The sequence below is a fragment of the Aphelocoma coerulescens genome, chromosome 2 (assembly GCF_041296385.1).
Source record: "Aphelocoma coerulescens isolate FSJ_1873_10779 chromosome 2, UR_Acoe_1.0, whole genome shotgun sequence".
Lineage (NCBI taxonomy): Eukaryota > Metazoa > Chordata > Aves > Passeriformes > Corvidae > Aphelocoma > Aphelocoma coerulescens.
In genome coordinates, this window is record NC_091015.1 from 14393753 (window position 1) to 14410005 (window position 16253).

Sequence of the window (16253 nt, forward strand, 5' to 3'; positions counted from 1 at the left end):
TGCGGCGCTGGTGCCCGGCGGCCGGGGCGCTGGCAAGCCCCGCCAAATAAGGCGCTGGCGGGCGGCACGGATGGAAGCGGGAGAAAAGCGGGCACCGAGCCCCGCCTCGAGCACAGCTCTCCCGTCCCTGCCGCCGCGCCGCAGACGCCTCCCCGGGCCCGCTTGACGGCAGCGGGGAGGAATGTGTTTCCGGGGCGGGTAAAGCGGCGGAGTGCGGACCTCCCCTCCCCTCCCCCGCGGGCCGGGCTCCCGCAGCAGCTTGGAGCAGGCGGCGGCGGGCAGCCAGCGAGGAGCGAGCCCGGGCGTCCCGCCGCGCCCAGCCCAGCCCAGCCCAGCCCAGGACGCCGGGGCAGAGGGAGCCGCAGCGAGCCGGGCGGGCCGGAGCGCGCCCGCTGCCCGCAGCCATGGCCGAGGTAACGGGAGGACGGGCGGGGGTCGCAGCTGGCTGGGAGCGAGATGAGCCGTGCCTGTGGCCGCCCCGGGGCTTAGTGCTTCGGGCGGGCTCCGGCGGGTGGTGCGGGGCTGCGAGCGCCGCTTCCCGCGCCCGCCCGCGCCGGGCGCTGCCGCCGCCCCGTGTGCGGGTCCCTCGGCGCCGGTCCCGGGCGGAGGAGGGGGCGCCGCCGTGCCCGCCCGGCGCTGTGGGCGGGAAGGTGTCGGGCCCAGCCTGCGGCTTCCTGTGGCGGCGGGACGGCGGCCTCGGGCCTCCCGTGCCGCCGGGTCCGGCCGGGCCTTTGTCCGCTCGGGGCCGGGCAGCGCCCCGAGCCCTCCTCTCCGAGAGGGACGGAGCCCGTGCCGGTGCCGTGCCGTGTGCCGGCCGCCTGCCCGGGGAAGGGGCAGCACTCGGCTGGGAAAGTTTCGGGCGGCTTCCTGGGAGTGCGGGCGAGGGTGGGCGTCCGGAGGGGAAGGTGCCTTCCGCGGGAAGCGGGCGTTGGAGTTACAGGAATGGGAACGAAAAGAGTGAGGCAGTGCAGGAACTTGAGTACCCAGGGTTTTGACCGGCACATGTCTGGAGAAAGAGGGCACTGAGAGGGGGGGGTATGTGCGGTTTGAATGACGGGATGGTCGCAGTGCAGCGTTTGACTGCTCGATCCGTCCAAACTGGCTCTGAGCCTCTCTAGCTTGCTATAAACTTGTGTCGCGATGGAAGTGAGAATGTGAGGCCTCTATGCCATGTCCCACATGGGGACTTCTGAAAAATCTTGCAGCAGTAGCTCAGTGCTTTGTCTCCTGTTACTGCCTTCGTATACTGGTGGTTAGAAGGAAACATGAAGCGATGGGGAATTCATTCTGACTCACTGTTTAGGCCCATGTCAGATGTCTTTATCTTAGGGAATAAGTATCTGACTGCCTGTTAGACTCATCAGGTAGTCTTTGTGACTATTTGTGAAAAAAAGTTGAAAAGCATTTATGTTTGCATCTTCATTTGTCCTTGATAGAATACAACAGTCCATTCGTGCCAACACATGTGCACATAGTTGTTGGGTGAAAATGTTGATTTTTCTGGTAGATTTGCCATTGCTGCTACAGTCCTGTTCATGCCAAGATACACAAACCTTTAGGAGTAAGGATTGTCTCCATTTAGATTAGTGGAACAACTCATGGCTAATGCTACTTGTGTGCTAAGGTGTTGAAATGAAGCAGGACTTTATCTATGTGGAAATAGATTTAAATAACTTGTACTGCTGGCGCACAGATCATTTGGTAGGTGATGGTGGTAGCATAAGAAAAAGTAGTTTTGAGAAATGAGACAGCTTGGTCGTGAGGGGGTTTTGTTGTTCTTGGTTGTTTGTATGGGGTTTTTTTAAGAAGTATTACACTACTAGAAAGATGTAAATTAGACTAAAACAAGACTAAGAGTAGCAAAGACATTCATTGTCCACATCCATCCCAGCAATGAAACCAATGATTCATTCTCCTGTCACAAAAAATATTACTTGCCTCTGGCAAATGATTAAGTAGCATTTTGCAAGCTTGCCTAAGGCCGTATTTATAAGGGTTACAAAAACAGTGAGCCATTGGCAATACGTTGGCAAGACAAGACAAGTTTAAGATGTGAACACCTTCAACTTTTGTCCTTTTCAAAGATGTTTCAGCTGAAAGGTGAAAAGCTGACAGGCATGCATAATCTTACCTTAATCAAAGTTGGAGCTGGTAAGTGGTGTATCTGTTTGCCAGCCACATGATAAATGAACCATATTTATTTCAAAATGAAATGTCAGCAGGTAAAGCTCTGGTGTTCTTTGTGGGTGCAACCAGGGAGCTCATTCTGCTCTCTGTGTTCAGTTGTCTGATCTGTGCCGTGATCCCAGTAAAGCCCACCCTTGTGAAGGACTGATTTGGAGGGATGCTTGTTTCTCTAAGAATATGCATGAATTTCTGATGGGAGTGCAGAATTTTAGTGTTTTGTCTTGAGTGTTTTAAATGACTCAGGTTCTTAGCCTTATACCACTTCCTTTGGGAAGTGATTCCCAAAGCTGAAAAAAAACTGTCTGAGAACTTTTCCTCCTGTTCTTTTTTTCTGATTCATGATTTCATTCCTCTCTCTAAACCATCTTCTTTATAGCTCTAGTTGGGTAGCTCTGTTATAGTTCAGATTTGAAAAAAAGCTTGTTTGCTATAGCAGCAGCTCAGGAAGTAGATAACTTGAGTAGCAGAAAGGCAAACGTGGGGAGAGCTGTGCACACATGGGGTGGACACGTGCTGTGCCCTCCCTTGCCCTGAATATTATTCCCTCGCTGCTTCTGGTATGAGTGCCCATCAGTTTTTTGTAAATTGTTGTCCTGCCTGCCTTTCCACACAGTCTTGATTTAGTTGAGTGATGTGATGCACACTTAGCTTGTGTTCTCCCAGCCTCTCATCAGTCTGCTACAGCCTTGGTGATTGGCCACGGCTCTTGGTACTGCTGCCTTCAGAAACAAGGTACTGCGGTTGTGATTGCTCAACAGGCTGTTAAGTACCTTCTCTTGATGGGACCCTTTTAGTAAGCCATCAGCAAGGGCTGTAGTACTGCAACGGGCTCCTTTTCCAGTGGACAGACATACAGATTCCCTGTTGTTCCCCTCCCGCACGTGGTCCAGCGGCCTGGGTTTCTTCAGTGAGGACCTGCTCATGGTGCCTCGTGCAGCCTTTGCTTGCACTGCTGCACAGGAGGTGGATGTGTGAGCTGTGCTACCTTCTCTGGTAGCTCTCTCCACATGGTGTGCGGAGTGGGTTTTGTGGAGGAAGGCTGGATGCAGCTTACTTGCCATTGGTACAGCTGACCTTCCTCTTCCTCCTCATTCCTTTTCAAATGTGTTTTGTAAGACAGACTATTGTAATCAGTGAGACATTGCACAGATGAAGTTAAATCAATATTAATCACTAGCTTTAAAATTGCTCATGCCACCTTACGTGGCACTTGGAAAATATATTGATTAGATAGATCCAGAAAAAATAGAACCTGTGCTTTAGAGTAGCAGAGCCTATTCCGTCTCCTTTGCTTTTCTGGAACTTCAAGTGATTTATTTTTTCTAACTTTTTTTTTAGGATGGCCAATCCCCTCGGCATCCTTTTAATTCTTAGGAGCTGCCATCAGGCCTCTGAGAGAGAATCCTTGTTGGGAGTGCCTTTTTTTCTTCTTTTTATTTTTTGCTTTGCCTTTTAAGCTGCTTCTATTGATAGAGCTCATAAAGTAATTACATAAATTAAATCAATCTTAAAAATGTGATTAAGGCAATATGTAGTTAGATTTATTTTAGAAGTGTCATTAAAAAGTACTTGCCAGTATGTGTACTATTCCCCTATGACTAGATTTTTAAATCAGCTGCTATATTGTGTGCCCAGTAGAAAATTTCCTGTCTCCCAACAGCAGAAAACTCAAGAGTTCAGTTTGTGTTTTCCTGCCTCTCATCGCCCATCTGTCTTTATATTGCTGATTCTACAAATTGTTTCACTTGCCCCACTCGTGTTGCTTTGAATATGTTCTAATAGCCGCATTCTTGCTGTCAGTTCTAGTGTTGCTGGTTAGAGACTCAAGATTTCTCAGGCTTCTGCTCTGGTGTAGGTGTGCAGGGATTTTTTTTAGACAAACGCATCTCAAAGCTGTACATGACAATAAGTTTTTGTTGTAGGGGAGAGTTAGCTGTTTTTTCTGAAGAGGATGTTTGTTTGCTTTTCAAGAGGGAGGTGGTATCACAGATCTGTGAACAAATGATTAGATGAACAAATTCTGCGGCTCTGTCTCCTGGACAGATACTGACAATATCTGCGTCTGATTTAATGTTCCTTTTGTATCAGAAAACTAAAATTTGTTGGATTGTTCTAATGCTGATGAATACTGTTATTTATGGTGGCAGATGTGTTCTCCTTTTTTCTGTGTAGTTCCTCCTTGCTCTGCTCTGTGGTGTATTGCGTTGCCAACTTTCTAAAAAGGATGATGTTTCTTGTCATTCGGTAACCACAGGGGACCACAATATTGACCAGTATCTGTCAGTTTTTATGGTTGTGGAGTTTCTGGGGTAGCCTACAAAGCCATTTTTGTGTTTACCCACAAATGGGAAGACAAATTCTATTTCTTTTTTTTCCTTTTTTTTTCTAATTTGTCCTGCGTAGGTGTGGTCCAGTAACCCAAACTCCTAAAACCGTAAGTCAGAATAAATTTATGAGAAGACTTTTTCTCTGAACTTTTTTCTCTCCCACCATGTGGATTATTAGTGTAAGTACCAGTAAAAAGTATATACAGCTTCATTGTAAGAAATTGTTGTATGCTTTAGCTGCGTGAGTTTGTAGCCCAATTCAAGACACATGTAAGCTTGCTTAACAGCTTCTATTGGGAATGTTACACAGAAAATGAAAATTCTGACTTCTGTGAATGAAAAATGAGACACTAGGCACCTTATTCATCACTAAATAATATGATTGCTTTTTTCAGAACTAAGGGTGCTCTCTTTAGCAGATTGTTGTTATTAAACATCCTGTATTTTTGTAATAACCACCTTATCTTACTTTTCTATTCACAGACTAATCAGAATGGTTAGTGGGATTCCTGGGCTCTTGAATTCCCCCATTAATGGATTGGATATGTTCAGAGAGATGGTAAAGTCTCTATACCAAAATTTGCGCGTAACCAAGCACGTGGAAGGGGAATTAGCTTGATGAGACTATAATATTAATGTTTTCTTTTGCAAAAGGTGCTAGAATTCCTACGTGTAGTTATCTTTGGGGTGTCACTGAGCAGAGACTCTTAAATATATTAGTGATTTTTTTTGGCTGTATCTTTCTCATTTCTCTTTACAGTCAGCTGCAAAATGGGTTATGAAACATACTTTCTGTCTTAAAAGCAGTTTCATGTGCCTTTTTTCTTTTCCAACAGCAAAAACAAATACCATTAGTATTCTTGTGGTTTTATTAGAGGGGAAAGTTTTGAGTAACAAAGCTGAGACTGGAATCTTAACTTTTGTTATTGCTAGTAAGAACTAAGAAAATACTGGTCTTTTCTCACCATCTTTTTCATTCCTTTCTTTCTACCGCAGAAGAACGTTTTGCAAATCTTTGTTAAATTAATGCATTTCTCACATTTTGTCAGCAAATCATTAGACTATAAAAGTCGCTTCCTCTAAAATTTTAATCGGTAATACCATGTTTAAGTGCAGATTCATCTTTATAACACTCATAAACTACAACATATACAATATCTAATGCTGTTATTTTCTCCCCCAAATGATTGGCATCATATTGGTAATTCTCTTATTTCTCCTTCGTGTTTTGTATGAGCTCACTTACTTATGCTTAATTTAGTCCTGATTTTTACTCACTTCGTTTTAACTTCTGCTCTTGGTACATTCTAGTGCAAAAGCATGAAGAAGGGCTGTTGTTTGTATGAATTCTTGTTGTTTTAAACTATTAATTTCTCTGCAGTATTTACACTACAAAGAAGTACTTGCATGTAGTTAATTTTGTGTTATAGCTATTCATAAAAATTTTTTTAACTTTATAGATGTACAAGTGAAAGCACTTTTGATGTGGAAGCTGAATGGAAAAAGAGAAATCTTTCTTCTTTTCTCATCCTTTGTGGTAGTATGAAAAACAGTAATTATATATTGGGCTGAACTGAAACACTGAATTTATCTTCATTCAGAGATGACTGATTTGTGGTTATTTAAAAGAGAAGAAAAATAATTGTATTAGATTAATTTAGAAGGAGTCAGTATTTCACTTACGAATTTGTGATGAGTCAAAGGTAGTATCTTGGATATTAATGCGTACTTGGTCTCTGAAAAAGAAACCTGAGACTGGGATGTGTAGTTTGGCATAATCTTGCCCTTTAAATAAATACTGAGATAAGGACATGTCCATTCTGCAAGGGGGAAAGGGAGATAAGCTGTCATTCTGGTGTTTCTTAATTTTCTTTGGTGGAATTGTAGTTTAATGTGTCTTAACATGGTGCTAACCTTGGGCAGTGGCACCAGGAAGCTGCTCTACGAGGCCATCTCATCTGTCCTCATCTGCTCTTGTAGGGCTGGGTCCTTGTAGGCTGACAAGACCTGCTGGGAATGATCTTCCACAAAGCAGAAGATGCTCTCCCAGTGAGCAGCGGGGTAACCAGAGTGTCCAGGAGCATATTGGGGACCACAGGAGGTCATTTGAAGGACCTGGCATTCTAGTAGCTTGGCCAGCATCCTGTGCAAATTCAGCTGCTTAAGAATTAAATTGGCAACATCCAAGCTCTGCTTAGACCTTCAGCTGTCCGGTTTTCCAGATCTCGGGTAAAGAGGTTTTGTATAAAGATGAGTACAACAAAAAGTGTAGATAAATACAAAGAACATAATCTTTTTGGTATTAAATAAAAGCACTCTCCCAGCTGTCAAAAGATGACATATTTTAGTAGTTGGTTATCGATAACTTTGGAATAAATTTTGTATGGGGATGACTTCTCATATTTCTACCACATCTTTGACAGTGGAGTGGCTGAATGCTTTGAGCTTGTCCAGTCAGCAAGTGAAATGCTCCCTCTTCTGTTAATGAAAAGGAGAAATGAGGAAATCTTTGCTATCATCATCTACAAGGTTGGCCAGGGTAAGCGAGGTTGATGTGCTGCCAGTGTGTTCTGGCCAGGCTTTTTTCTTCTTACATTGATGTTTTATTTTCTTGTGTATTAGGGAATTAGTGGGCTTAGGATAAAGTCAGGAATTACCTTCTCGGAAGTTCCTTTTGTGCTTTTGCAAGATTGTATTTTGTGTATGCTATTGTGCTCAGTTTGTGATGCTAGGTGGTGATTGTCCCAAAGCTGAAAGGCATGCTATAGCCCATCTGCATAAAATACAAGGCTTGACAGTTTTTGAATTATCAGTTTGCTTGTTTTGTGTCAGAATAGATTAGAAATCTGTCTTTCATCATAACTTACATGCATTTCCAAAACATCTGAAAGTGTAACATTTTAGAAGATAACATTTGTTCTTTGATTTTACTGCGCAGTTCAAAAATGGGGAGTGATTTTTTGTGTTGTTTTTGTCACTTCTATGCAAATACAAATCAATGTGAGAAATAAGTGTACAAGAACTTCAGTGTAATTTTTCCTGGGTGTGGACTTCAGCATAAAAAAGGAAACAGCAAATTTCCTTTTTTGGAAGAACATGCTGTGCATATCAGCTATAGGTTGTTAAAAATGTATAATAAAATCAGTAAACAGCAATAAACATTTTTTCCTACGTATGTGTTATCTCCCTCCACTACACATGTTGTTTACATAACTTTTCAAAGGCTAGACTAAAATGTTATACAGCCATGTTACAAATATCTCATTTCAGTGAAAAACTCAGCTTCAGCTTTAAGGAGTAACTATACTGTGTAAGATTGCTGCCAACATTTTTACCACTGCCAGCTGACCAGTTTGGAGAGTGTTTGGATAGTAATAAAAGAGTTTGCACAGATACTGCCTCTTCTTGGTGCATAATTCACAATGCAGTTTCACTTTCTAAATTAATAATATCTGTATTTAATATGATTAACCTTTGCTTGTAGCTGCAAGCAATTTTAATGCTATGTCTCTGCAGCTTTTTTTTTTAAAAAAAAGCTCACTCATTAGTGATAACTCAAAACTCTGCAGCAGACAATTGATTTTCAAATTTACCTGAATTTCATATTTTGTAAAATGTTCCAGTGGCTTTTGAACCATGAATTCAACTAAAATTGTGTTTAATTTTCATAGGAATGTGGCTCTGCAGCAATTTATACCAGCTGTAGGTCTCAACTGTCTCTCCTGCTTGTAGCTGTGCTGTCTTGCCATTCTCCTTGTATCAGCAATGGAAGTTATAGGGCTGTACATTGAGTTATTGAAATAACTGTTCTGGTTGAGAAATAGCTTAGCAAAAAATTAATTTTCAGCTAGATCAGCTGTTGCAGCTGGGAGACCACATGCATTGCAAGGGACATGCTTTAGAGCCAGAGGAGGAACGGGAAAATGTGCAACTCATACCAAGAGCGTGTGGCACTGTGGTAGGCCAGAGATAAGTTGGCATAAACTGCTGTGGAGCCTCACAGCATCTGCTCGTGCCTGCTTCAGTGCTCTTCTGACTTGAGTAATCCATCTCCACTTGCTATATCAGGTGAGAAATCACTCAGGAAGGTGTTACTGCTCAGCTTGTTCCACTGGCTCAGCTAAGAGGTGAAAGTATCATCCACAGTTGGCACCAGAAAAATGAAGGGTGCAAAGTGGGGAATTTAAGGGTCTGGAGAAGTTGAGCCGTCTCCTGGGCTCACTAGTAGCAAACTGGTAGATGTACTTGGCTACTATGAGAAACCTCATCTTTTATTATCTTTTGCAGTGCTCTTAGAAGCAGCCTGTGGACTCCATGCTTAAAATCCTGCTCTGGAAAGCAGCAGAAGTGTATGAATAGGTAGATTGTTCAGGCCAGGACTGCTTTTTAGGAAATACTTTGTGATGAGTCTGGGTGGTTTTGATTTTTGTTTTTTTAAAAAGTCTTTTAACGCTGAAGTTATTTTTTTCCTGAGATTGGTGAGCTTTTTGCAAGTGCTTGAACTTGCATCAAAATCTGGATGAAGTCCACTGTTTGTTTCAGTTTGTGCTTCTGCCTAGCCAGTTACACTGCCATTGAATTAATAATCATCATTAGTTATGTACACAAAAATGTATAACAAATGTATGAAAGATTAAATATATATAGAATTAAATTATATTCAAGATCTCATCAATACAGATTTATAAGGCTGTATGTCGTTCTGTGGGATGACCAGGTTTTTATTGTTTCTGCATGATCATTTTTCTGGCATTAAAAGAATGTTGAGGACAAGAGTTGTTTCAGTAAAAGTCTCATTCTAAATTGTGTTTGAATAGTGAATATATAGTGAATATTTTTTCAAACTCGATGTTAAATATTTGAATACTATCTGTAAACATTATTTTATGTGCTTGCCATTCAAATTCTGAATTAAAATATGAACAAACAACAACAGACCTAAAATTCTTCGGTATTTTGTTCTTTGCTTGTGTTAATTTTTTTGGCCAACTAATTTATTCTGATAACCTGTAAAAATAAAGTCAGAATAGTTCTTCAAACTGGCTGGCTGTGTTATAGAGCATTTATAAACAATTCATCGGAGATCAGCTTAGGATGATTGGCCCATGACAGCCTGAATTCAGGCTGGCTTAGCAGCAGAGAGCCCAGTGTAGTTTTGAAGGGCAGTCAGTTCATCAGCCACCTGCCTCTTCTTAGAAGCTGTTTCCTCAGCACTCGTCTGTCCATGTGGAGGTCTGGTTTTCACTGAGGCTTACAGAAAGTGGCTTTTGACATGGAGGGGAAAGAGATATCTCAGGGTCCAAGCGAAGCTGACTTGGGATAGAGGTGGGGGAGGTCCCTGAGTGGTAGTGCAGGGTCAGAGGTTGCTTTTTTGAGATGCTGCAGCACTGCTGATCCTTTCAGCTTTCATCTGGGTTTTGGCTGCTGAAGCTGTACCCTGAGTGTTAATGATAGCTCCTGGTGGGTGAACTCTGCCATGTAATGACTGACGGGTTTCCGCTGAGTTTGCTCTTTGCGGTGTGCCAGCTGCTGGCTTCCTGCAGTACCTGCGGCAATAGCCAGCAACACATTTGCAATTGTTTTTTCTTAAAGAAATAGATGAGTGAGACATTGTATTAACTGACATTCTCTAGCTTTTTACTTAAGAACATACTTGCCTCTGTTCTGCTTTTCTTTTAATAGAAAAGCTTGGATTAAAGTAAGTTTATCCAGATGTTATGACAGTCATGGAGGCAATACAGCCTCGGAAGCATCATTTACAGTCAGCTGTGTAAGAGCTATATTTATATGCTTAACTAAACTTTCTATTTCCCCTTGTGGATAAATGTGAGGTTTAAGTTGCACAAAATTAAATAGTCTCTTTACAGGAGTAGTAAGTGGTGCAGAGTGTGCAGGAGTTTAATACTACCCCATGGAACAGACCCCCAGGTTTTCTAGAATGGCTTAAATCGTTATGTGGCATTCCTAATTGTCATCTGTCTGTGATGGAAATGCTAAACTTAGCCAAGAAGTCTTGTAGACTGGAAAGAACTATGTAAGCAAGTTAAATATTCAGTTCACACTTTCTCCCACCAAAAAAAAAAAAAAATGGTGTTACATTTAGACTAGAGAGGAAATTAAGTTATTATGGCAAAAACAACTGATGGTTCTAAAAGCATTTGAAAAGTACTGAAAGAACAGATTTTTAAAATTCTGTTTAACTCACATTTGTGTGAAGAGATGCTTGTAATAATGAAAATACCGAAATGTTACAGAAAAATGCCTACTGATAACAGTGAGATTGGGTACAGTGATAATTCTTACAGATTTCTGGAGACAGCATGCTTTGAGTCAGTAAGGTTGTGGTGTACTTGAACTATTGGAAACTTATGTCTGAAGGAGTATAGAAAAGGGATATTTTTGACAAGTGACAGTTTTAAGGGGAAAAAAATGACTTTTTTATTGACACATGTCCACATTGTACATTTATCCTTTAAGAGGAAGCTTTCTAGGTGTGCATGTACAGAGGTGCTGTAGATGCAGCAAACACTTTCAGCCACAGTATCGGTAGCAATGGCCTTGGTGGGTTAGTGGTTTAGGCTTGGAGAGGTGCTGCCTGTGCAGGGTGCTTGCACACCAACATAAGCTGCAGAGGAACAGGTTTTATTGTTTTGTCCTTTTCTAAAGTTCAAAGAGCTTCATAATGTCCTTGTAGGAATCCCAGGTTTCTGTGGGCAGGATGCACCAACATGGGACTTTATAAGCACAACAGTTTGAGAAGTGTAGAATTTAGAGCAGGAAGTAGTTATAAACTGGATTTTCAGAGAAAGGTGTAAATGTTCTAGTTTAAACTAGGTGCTAATCAATACTTAAAGCACATTGCTGGTGTTTTAATGAGATATAGCTGCAAGCCTCTCAGTGTTCTTTCTGCTGGAGAACAAGGCAGAGTTGTATTTCTCTCCTAATTTAGTGTTGAACATTAAGCACAATACACCTGTTTGTTAGCCTAGTTTTCCAAAACAGTTTTCCAAAACAGTTATCAATGTTGACACTATAAATTGCAGTTTGTGGATAACTGCCTGGGAAAAATACTGAAATTAAAAGGAACATTTTCATGAGAAAGGGCAGCTGACTTGTCTCTTAAACAAGTTTCCTAAATGTGGTCATCATGCACAGGTTGCTTGTTCTCATGATCTGTGTCTCAGTACTACCTGCCTTTCAAGCATTCAGACGCTTTCCAAAGCAACTCCTAAACTGTGGAATCTTGGCTTCAAATTATGATTCAACAGGTCAAGAAGATGTTATACAAATAGTCTCTTTGTGTGCGTTATAACCGAGCCAGGGACAAGGATCAGTAATACAGCAAAGTAGTGTTCTCAAATGAATAATGACCTGTGGTATGGTAGTACTGTGAAGATCTAGTCATGAATTACAAACTGTCTGTGCACAGCAGCGTGTACACACACTGGGTGAAAAAAGGTCCTTACTTCAAAATGGTGCTGACTAACCAATGTTAGTCCTGCCTGCACCACAGTGCTCTCCAGAAGCATGAGAACAAAGGGAAGATTGATCAAGGTTGCCCTTGGGGTTTCCTGACTAGAAAGGTGGAGAAGGCTCTTTGTCAATAGCTGTATTGTCAAGTTGCCCCGTGCATCTTTTTCCCATTTTTTCACCTTCTGTCACCGTTGTCAGCATGAAATTTGGACGTGTGTGGGTTCTGAAATAGAAATATTTTATGAAAAGACAAATCCTGGTGTGTTTCTTGGACTGTCCTGTGCAGGGCCAGGAGCTGGACTTCAGTATGTCCATGCGTGTCCGTTCCATCTCAGAATATTCTGTGAATAAATTGAGTGGGCTTTAGCAGCACTAGCCTTCTTTACAGTTTGCTATGGCACTTGTTTTTGCTTGTGATGAGTATTATTTCAGTGTGCAGGAGATTGCAGGAGATTGTCATTAAGAGAAATTATAAATAAATTTTTCTAGTGAAAACACTTAGAGAAATACAGTGAAACACATACATAAATACAATGAAGTAAGGCATGGTTGTAATTTACCCTGCCTTAATGAGTTTGCTATGTTCCATAAAAGTCTACATTCCTTAGGCTTTTCCTGGCTTTCCAGAAGCTCCCTGGCTGCCTTTAGTTCCTTGTATTTAGGTCCTTGTATTCACTTTTAACTTAAGTCCCTCAAGAAGTCTGTATAGTTCAGATTGGTCAGGTCTGCAATTAGAGAGGGATTTCAGCCCAGTGGGCACTGGTCAGAGTCATCATCCACAATGCAGGAGGTTTGCAGTCAAGGCTGTCTTATGTGTCTGAGCGTGAATATACATGTTCCCCTTCAGAGTAGAGCATTTGGTGAGAAAGAAATAATGGTCCTACTCCAAATCATGAACCCAGGTCTCTGGTTTTTCTCATGGACAATACGCTGTAAATCTGTAAATATTACAGACAACAGTATCTGGAATCCCACATACCTTTTTATCTACCTCCTGCCATATGAGTCCTTCAGTGGGTAAACTAGAGACAAAACTGTGCCTTTTGTTCTGTGTCACAGCTTTGGCTTAATTAAAGCTCTTACTAGTATATCCTATAGGATGATAGAGCATTCCTAGGAGATGGGAATGCAAATCCTTTGGGGCTGAGGAGGGACTGGAGCCCAGTTATCTTACTTCCTGTGTATGCCACAGTACTGTAAAATATCTGGGATCCATTACCACCTTCTTACATGTCCCAACTGGTTCTACTGCATTTTGTTTTTCTCAGTGTGGAGAGATGTCAGATAACAGAAAACCTTATCATCTGCAGTCGTTCTGAAATCGCTACCTGTATTTTTTCTGGTTATAGAGGAAAAGTATGTCTTCCATCAAGAAAAATCTTCCCCATCCCAATGCTCTGCAGCCAGGCACCTAACTTGGGCAGATTTGTTTCCATTCCATAATTCAAATCAAAACCAAAAATACTTTGCATTAAAAAAATACACAGTTGCTTTTCATTCCATTGTTTAGAACTGTCAGTAAGTTGAGAGCTCCTGTGAAACCCAGGAACAAATATCAGTAAATTCTATATAAAAGCAATAATATGGTCAAACCGTGTGAGTGCTTGTGACGTTCGTGGTTCAGTCTTGAAGCAGCTGTGTCCTGTAGAAACTAACAAACACCCCATACTCTGGGGACACAAGATCATACCATGAACAGCCTTCCAGGTCTGTTCTCATGGGCTGTGGCCTCAGCCTGCTCATACTTGTACATGAACATTTTCATGTATTCAGCTGACAAGGCCATGTGATGTAGGTACACATGCTGGGATTTCAGCAAAAGACACAACGTTAATTTAGAACCTAAGACCTACTGATTTTTCCTTCTGCATTCAGTCCTTTTTGGTGAATTTTAAGCGACTTGATTTCTTGGGAAATTTCTTAGAACTGTATGAATAAACTGTGGGTAGTAATGTAGTGTAACTCAGAGTCTTAGCAGTTGTGTTACTCTTCATGTTTGTCTACCTTACTGGGCATGGGAGCGGGGTGCAGTAATTTCCATGCCAGACTTGTAGAATTGTGATATCTTTTCTCATGTTTCAGACATGCAGAAATGTGTATTCTCATGTCTTTGTGGACTCCCAACCCTGCAGGGAAATCTTCTGAACTAACAGTGACATACACTAATTGTGGCAGGTAACCTTACAGAAACATACTGGAATGGAGGAGCTGGTCTCCCTAACCTAAGCAGAAAATCAGTTTCCTGTTGATTTTAACTCTCCTTTAATTGAAACTTAAGTCTTAACTGGTTTATTATATATTATTTTAATCTGTGATGTCCTGCTAAAATTAAAACAGGACATGGAAGCAATTCTCATGAGTATTTGGAAGCTTGTTTTTACTTAACTTAGAAATAAGTGACAAGTTAAATCCAATGAGAAATACTGTTGATTCTTCTATGCTGAAGCATCAGGGTAGCTGAAATAGCTATGCCTTAAAGTTTTCTCAGGAAACATTTTGAGTAAGCAGTCTTGATGTGCTGAACTTCTTGTGTAAAAGTTATTTCAGTGCTAAAGAATTTTTTATTTTGCACTTCAGTCTGGGATAACATCCCATTCTTTCCTTATTACTGCACGCAGTTCAAAACCTGCTGCGTTAATGTCTGTGAAGCTGCCAGGGGCAGAAGGAACATCATGGTCTTGAGCCATGCTGTTGGTAGATGTGTAGGTAGACATGCTGTTGAAGGAAGGCTTACTTCTGGCATTCCCATTTGGACTGGTGTGCTGCAAAGTCCTGCTCTTGGGACTGCACTTCTGTTGTCCATCTTGACTTTTCCCATCAAATTCACTTTCACTACATGGGGATGCTTTGCTAGCTCATCCCTGATGATGCAAGGTCAGGAGCTGGGCCTCTGTGATGGGCAGCCATCACAGGGCTGGTCTGCATCCAGGGAACAAATAGTTTTGTAGGCTGAGTTAAGGATTGGGTTCTTTGATTAAAATTTTTCTGGCAATTCAACCACTGCTGTTTACCCCAAATCTCTGCTTGTTTAATGAGGAATGCATCATGTAGTTTCTTAATGGTGGTCCTGGAATTTACTGTGCAGTGTATTCCAACTATACTTCAGTATCACATTAACACTGATTAAGTAAATAAGATAGCTGTGAAGGTCATAAATGAAGAACTACCAATTTAAGACTTGTGGGAAAATCTATACCACAGACATGGAAGTTTTAATCAAAAGTAACTCCTTCGTGTAAAACTTTTTTTGTACTGGTGTCTTACTCAGCAATATGCTTCTCTCAACATAGAACAGTAAGATACCACTTTACCACTTTCATTTATAGTGAATTGCTTCTTTACAGTGAATAGTTGTATAAGCAGATATGTTTAGAGTTGTTGCATATCCAGCTAAATTGGGGATTGTAATTAATGACATCTGTTGTGGGAGTTTTGTCAAGAGTATTTGCAGGTCATTGCTAGAGGTTTGTAATGTCTGTGTAATTGCTGTCCCATGTCACAAAGGTTGTTTGGTTCCTTCAGTCCCTTCTTTTCCCCCCACTTTTTTTCAGAAATGTCAATGGGATTCATTTTGCCAGTCCATAAAATTCACGCTGAAAAGTATGGCCCTCAGCTAATGCCAGGAAACCTTCTGGAGGGAGGGAAGAAGGAACTGTTTTAGCAGGGTAGCCATCAAGTCCTGAAACAGGCGTCTCCAGAGACTATTTCATTCTGCTTATTTTAGAAACGTGTCTCTTCCTGCTCCTTTTTTAACCAGAGCCTTCATGCCTGAGGGTGGGGGCTTGGCTGTGTGACCAGTGTAGTCCAGCACACAACAACAGGCTCTGTGGCTGAGCAGCAGGAGCTTTTGCTTCCTTGCCCCCTCCAAGTTCTCTTTTTCTCCATCCTCATCTCACCACTTCTGCCACACCAGGATAAGCTGTTTTGTACCCAGGTGGAAGAAACAAGACCCTTTCTGTGTTGGATTAGTTTCAGACAGACTTTTTCTTGCTCCAGCTCTCCTGGTGACCACAGTAATGCTGGCATTGATCAAAAAGGAAATGAGTAAGAATAATCAGCCAGGAGGTTGATTAACAAGGGCAAATAATCAACAAGGAGCATGGGGCAGCTCTCTTAAGTGACTGTCCATCTTTGCACTGCATGAAAGTGGCTGGAGTGGCTCTAGGAGGAATCAATTCCATCCAGCATTTCTGAACCAAGATTTAAACCCATGAAAGCACAGCTCATGCAGAGGTGTCAGGCTGCAGGAAGCATGAACACGAGCCC

The 16253-nt window shown here is 41.8% G+C and overlaps 1 protein-coding gene across 6 annotated transcripts in view; it reads left to right on the forward strand.

Moving 5' to 3' along the window:
- The first annotated feature begins 220 nt into the window (after positions 1–220).
- Positions 221–16253, forward strand: part of ITGB1 (integrin subunit beta 1) — a 43206-nt gene continuing 27173 nt past the window's right edge. For 2 of the 6 annotated variants that reach the window (XM_069006497.1, XM_069006498.1), the window contains exon 1: positions 5055–5073. In XM_069006497.1, coding sequence (XP_068862598.1) covers positions 5059–5073 — 15 coding nt within the window. In that variant the 5' untranslated portion in view covers positions 5055–5058. Of the gene's footprint in view, positions 414–5028; positions 5074–5974; positions 6052–6196; positions 7054–16253 lie in introns of those variants that run through there. The other 4 variants (XM_069006500.1, XM_069006501.1, XM_069006502.1 and 1 more) reach the window with 4 other exon arrangements.